Source organism: Triturus cristatus, chromosome 4_1, assembly GCF_964204655.1.
Source record: "Triturus cristatus chromosome 4_1, aTriCri1.1, whole genome shotgun sequence".
Taxonomy (NCBI): Eukaryota; Metazoa; Chordata; class Amphibia; order Caudata; family Salamandridae; genus Triturus; species Triturus cristatus.
Window position 1 is genome coordinate 1,251,496,146 of NC_140585.1, and position 6,000 is coordinate 1,251,502,145.

Sequence of the window (6,000 nt, forward strand, 5' to 3'; positions counted from 1 at the left end):
TGGAGAAAAAACCTACAGTTCTTTCACCTTGTCCCACTACTTGGGAACAACTTGCCCCTAATCCACTGTTATTTGCGCCAACAGTGATAATGCATTGCCTGGAAGGATCAAACGGTGCCAACATCTTCTCTGAACTTATCTTCTCCATCAACTGGACAACATTTTCCTGAGACCGCTCATCCCACTTAAAAACTGTGTTCTTTTTTAGCAAATTCCTTAAATGGCCTCTACTAAACCTGGGAGTGGTTCTACCCCTTGTCGTGAAAAAACATGCCCCAAACATTCAATCCTGGACTTGGCAAAAATCACACTTTCTGACATTAGCAACCACCCCAGACCATCCATTGATGCCCTTGAGCAGAGACTCCATGATGCGTTGGAAAACTAACGTGACGGATACCAAACCAAAAGTCATCCTCTTGGAATGAAAAGTACCCACTGGAGAAATTAAAGCTGTGAGATGCCTACAGGATTGTTCCAATTCCACCTGATGGTAGGTAGATGCCAAATCAATTTTGCAAAATACAGATGCACCAGCAAAACTGGAAAAAATATAATTAGGTCACGGTAGAGGATGCAAATCTACCCAGATGACTTTATTCGGACTGCGCGGATCAATACAAACTCTTAAATCTCATGTTTTCTTTCTGGTGATAACCAACAGACATAACTAAAGCAAAGATTCAATTGGTTTGATAATCCTCTACATGCACATTTTCTCAGTATGTTTGCCAGCTCTTCTCTAATGCTAAAAGGCACCATTCTCAATTTGTTTTTATAGGTACCCCGCTTTCCTGAACTGTACTCGTGTCTGAACCCACTAATCTTTCCCAATATCTCCTGAAAAACCTTGGGAAACTTCATCCAAGGATTGTTAGTGTCCATGCAATTCTCCCTGACTACTAATCCTTCAGTGGCTCACCCGTTGTTCAATCCACTTGTAGAACTAACCGGAGTTACCAGTTCCTGTAGGATGCAGGTGTTGCTGTGGATGCCAAACTGCTAGTCGCCAAATTGTGCTACCTCAGTGTACCACACGACATAGGTTAATGAGAAGTATTTATTCATGTAGTACACTTACCAGCACCATGAGACCACTGTAAGCCTGGTTTACATCAACGACATTCCATGAGAACTTCGAACACATACTCAAGAACATTCTACCAAGAGTATGAGATAGATCACCACACATTGATCACACATAGTTGGGGACAATATCAGGGAAGCTGATCCCTGTCCCGCTTTCCAAATGTATATGTTACTAGAGATTAGTACTGTGCCGCTATCACCAATTACTCTGCCCCTTAGAGCTTTACTCTGACGTAGGCCTGAGGCTGCGACTCATTTTTTCCAACAATCTTTATTTGCAGGTTTTCATTGCAAAAACATTACATATTACAATGGCAGCAGATTTTGAAAGCAGTCATACAGCATGGTAAATTAACGAACAATACACAGGAAAGGTGCTTATGGCAACTCAAATAGGATGCAAGAAATAGGTCTAAAAGTGCAGAATAGTGCAATGAAATGCTATGCAAAACATGAATAAACATGAATAAATAAAGAAACAACGGTAGATTAAATTACCTGCATCTCGTTACGGGGCGATGAATTAGAGGCGAAAATGGGGAAACAGGGGGTGGGCTGAGGTGGCAGGTAGGTGAAGGGCTGGCGAGCCGGTGTGAGTGAATGATCAGGTGGTTATTGAGACGTGGCGGCCAGGAGGGGTGGAGCTGTAAAGAATTACGGGGGAAGAAATGGTAGTTGATATCTGGAGAGGTACAATGTGTTGGGCAATAGTGTTAAAGGGCAGCCTACGGCAGCAAGGACTAATCTTGTTTTAATGGGAGCGGGGGGGTTCACTCAGTGCTGTTTATTACTGATCTAGGTGAATATCCAACAGAGCGGCTATCGGGCGCTTACGGAGGCATCTAGCTTCCTTCCTACCCAAGGCTGATCCCTTGCCCTCAGCCCATTTCTCACACCCAGACTGCAATTGAGAGTGGAAATTAAGACTTACAATGGGAAGTAAGCATGCCTTTAGCCAGCAGGAGGGCAAAACTGACCAACCTTGAGGCCGCACAATCCTTTTTAGAGTGCTTACATATTCCCAGTGAAATGAAGGTCCAGTTTAGGGAGGTAGGATGAGCTGTGATAGTAGACAGAAGATTTGTGACCTACGTCTGTAACAGTGAGAGGAGAGGTAAGGACCAACCAAGGCTATGACTCATTAAGCGGATGCTGCCCCGTGGTAAATTTTAATGCTGGTTTGTGGTTGGGAGGGTGAAGGTTGCCCTCACTCAAGTTGTCCAAAGGGGATCTTGTGACCTTTCAAACCATCTTCTGCGAATGTCAAGTGTGGTGAAGGTGGAATCTGTGTGATGGTGTCAAAGGTGCTCCAACTATTTTTATTTTGAGAGGGGTTGCTGTCCGATATCGTCACCTCACTAACGGCAAAGGGCATAATTAACCATGTTTATTTGAAGAGAGAAAAATTTTGCAGAAAAAAAGCCTTTCAATCCCACCTTGATGCCCATTCTCCATCTAAACTATTTCAGGTTTTATGAAAGTGCAGTAGTAGCACCTCCAGCACCCCTAGTTCCAGCACCACTGGATGATAGTGCTAGTGGGGGGTGGAGGTCCTCGGACACTGTCAGCTAAGGCACTGCTGTCGTATAACAGTAAGTAGCTTTTTCCCTGCAAAGGAAATAAGTGGTAATACGCCAGAGTCGTTCTAGAGCAATAAATCTATAAGCAATGAAAGATCGATGGTCGGCATTTTGGTGTGCTTTGTTGAAACCACTTAGTGTCACAACTATGGAACCGATAGGACGAAAAACATTACTTTCCTCTGCTGTTACCAATTTTTCAGTGCGGCGTACAGTAAAACAATACCTCTGTCTGAGAAATAACCTTTATTGATTGCGATAATCCATGTTATTCCGCTCTTGTGCTAGTATTTTTCGACTCCACGAAAATGTACAGTTTCGGAATCCTCCATGTCCCTAGCAACAGACGCTTTTTAGCGCCCGTATGTTGGTTGCGACCTGGCATTCTCTTGGTGCCATTTTTATGCTGCCGAAGACAGCTGCATGCTGCACCCATAATGGGCACAATCCATGGTTACACTTTGTTACCTCCCTTCGCACCATACACATCCCAACATCAGGTGAAAATGCCTGCCGCCCTATTTCTGTGTTGTCTCCTCTCCTCCGACAGCTCACTTTTAAGCAATTAAGCATCGTTTACCCTGCTACCCCACTTTTGCCCAATCCTACCGACCTATCTTGTACCCTAAAACAATATTTTACCTCAATGCCCGTACTTGAACACAGAGACGCTTGTCCTTTACTGGAACTTACAACTTGCCTACCTCTTCTGTTGCCTCTCTTCAGTCCCTTGTTGCTTTTATTTGCCCCATGCAGGGCATTTACATCTTTGGTACTCGTTTTTTTGCTCCCGCATCCATATTCCCTGCACTCACACTTGCCCCCTTTGCCCTCTACCATCTATAGAACCGGTCCACCCGATTTTTCCCATTCACTGCCCGCCTGTTGGGCCCAAACTACCCCTTACCCGTCAAGTAGTTAGTCCATTTAAGCAGGGGACCCTCCATCGCCAGAAGCACAGATACCGAAACCCTCGGCGAACCCACACGGAGGTGGTACCATGCTCATTTCCACCAATTACTGTCGCCGCCGAGAAGCCGGCAGAAGACGATCGACGTACACGTAAGCCAACCCCCGGCGTCCGAAGTAAGTCATCCTCCTTTGTTGACCAATCCCATAAAGCCATTCCGCATGTGTTAAGGGTGCAAAGGCACGTCTCGACCAAAGAAAACGCTCCTAAAGCGGGATGATTCCGTTGTTCACAGGGGACCCAAAATTGTCTATACCATGGCTGCCACCTAGCGACGATCTTCTGTTTAAAAATAAAAAATAAAAACTTGGAAACAAAGGAAGGACATAATTCAGCGGCCGGAACCAGTGGCCATCTTTATTTGCTACCCTCGGGTGATTTGGGAATCCTTTATTAGTTATCAATAGACTGTATACAACGTCTCAAGGAGTAAACAATGAAAATTCTTCTCTTAATGGATATTTTACACGCCCACTTTATGCGCAGATTTATTTAAACAACCGTAACACTGTCAAGCGGCTTTTGACGCACTCTTCTACCGACAAAACATTATTCGTACCCCGCACCTAATTCTGAACTGCTGAAAGCATTTTCCAACAAGCATTTGCAATGCAATAGGTCTCGCATTATTAAAGTTTGAGCTATTGGCATTGCTAATAAGAATGCAACACCAATTAGGGTGACCAACTGGCATTGGTGCAAATTCAGGAGGGTGAGTGTAAAAATTCAGGACAGAGGGTCAAAATTCAGGACACAAATTCAGGACAGGAGGTCAAAATTCAGGACAAAACTTCAGGACAATAGGTAAGTTTTACAGACACATCAGAGGAGGTCGCGCAATAGTATATAAGTAAGCCCAGCCATATCCAAACCTATTCAACCATTTGCAAACCTATCCATCATGTATCCTTCCATCTATCATTTCACTCATCCATCCATTCATCCATCCTTTCATTCATCTATCCATTATCCATCCAACCACCCTTTCACCCTATCCATCTGTACACTCATCTATCCACTCTTCTACCCATCCATTCATTCACTCATCCATCCAGCCATTTACCCATCCAGCCATCCTTTCACTTACTCATCCATCCATCTACCCAGTCACTCATCCTTCCACCCATCCACCCTTTCAGCCATCCATCCATCCTCCTTTTCTCTCTCCATCGACCCTTTCACTTAGCCATCCTTCCTTCCATCCACCCATCCATCCATCCATCTACTCATCCACTCATGAATCCATCCATTGACCCTATCACTCATCCATCATTTCTCTCATGCATTTATCCTTTCACTCCTTCACTCATCTGTTCATCCTTTTGTCCATCTACCCTCCCTTTCACTCACTCATCCACCCTTTCAATCATCCGTCCATCCATTCACCCTTGCACTCATCCGTCCATCCATTCACCCTTGCACTTATCAATTCATCAATCCATCCATTTCACTCATCCATCAACCCACTCACTCACTCATCATCCACCTTTTCACTCATCCATCCTTTCACTCATCCAGCCACCCTTTTGCCCATCCAGCTACCCTTCCACCCATACATCCAGCTATTTACCTTTTCTCTCATCCATCCTTCCACTCACTCATCAATCCATCCATCCTCTCTCATTATCCATCTATTCAATCTTTCATTCATCCATTCACCCTTTCACTAATTCATCCAGCCATCCACCCATCCCTTCACTTACTCACTCACTCGCAGACCTTTTCATATTCATTTTGAGCGGAGCCTTTTTGAGAAGAGGCCCATCAAGAACTTCACTGTCGCTGCAGGAGCCATTCCAGGACTGGGACAGAAGCCACCCGGGGCGGAGACAGGATCCACCACAGGGGGGACAGCAGCCACCACATGGGGGCACAGGAGCCATAACTGCAGGGGGGACAGGAGCCATCACAGGAGGGTGAACAGGATCCACCAGGGTGGGTACAGGGGTGGGCATGCAGTATTCTAGTATCATCTTGGTCTCTTCCAGGGTGGGGTAGGGCTCTCTTTTCAAAATGTTAGTTTTGCCATCCCCCACTGTGATGTACAGTACTTAAAGGAGATACTCCAAGATTGATTGTCCTCCATACTTTGTTAATCAGTGTGGGTACGATTGTGCCATTTCTTTATTTTATTACATTATAGACTGCATGTTTGAAGAACTGAGGTTTGCTTACAATTTAGTGGCAGTAATTAAGCTCTGTGAAGAGAACCATGTGCTGCCTCGGTGTAATCAGGGCCAGTTCTAAGATGTTTGGGGCCCTGGGCAGAAAGGGAATGTGTGAGGCCCCTTTAAAAATTGCAGAGACATGACGCATTCAGAGCTGTTTGCATCTGAATAGATGCCCCTGCTCCTGAAGCTG

At 45.0% G+C, this 6,000-nt stretch overlaps 1 protein-coding gene across 2 annotated transcripts in view; it reads right to left on the reverse strand.

Moving 5' to 3' along the window:
• The window catches only part of LOC146856521 (pleckstrin homology domain-containing family A member 3-like), a 125,737-nt gene extending 122,003 nt beyond the window's left edge, over positions 1-3,734 (reverse strand). The window contains exon 1 of one of the 2 annotated variants that reach the window (XM_085654692.1): positions 3,577-3,734. In XM_085654692.1, the coding sequence (XP_085510818.1) occupies positions 3,577-3,616 (40 nt within the window). In that variant the 5' untranslated portion in view covers positions 3,617-3,734. Of the gene's footprint in view, positions 1-3,373; positions 3,531-3,576 lie in introns of those variants that run through there. The other variant, XM_085654691.1, reaches the window with a different exon arrangement.
• Between the last annotated feature and the right edge of the window lie 2,266 nt (positions 3,735-6,000).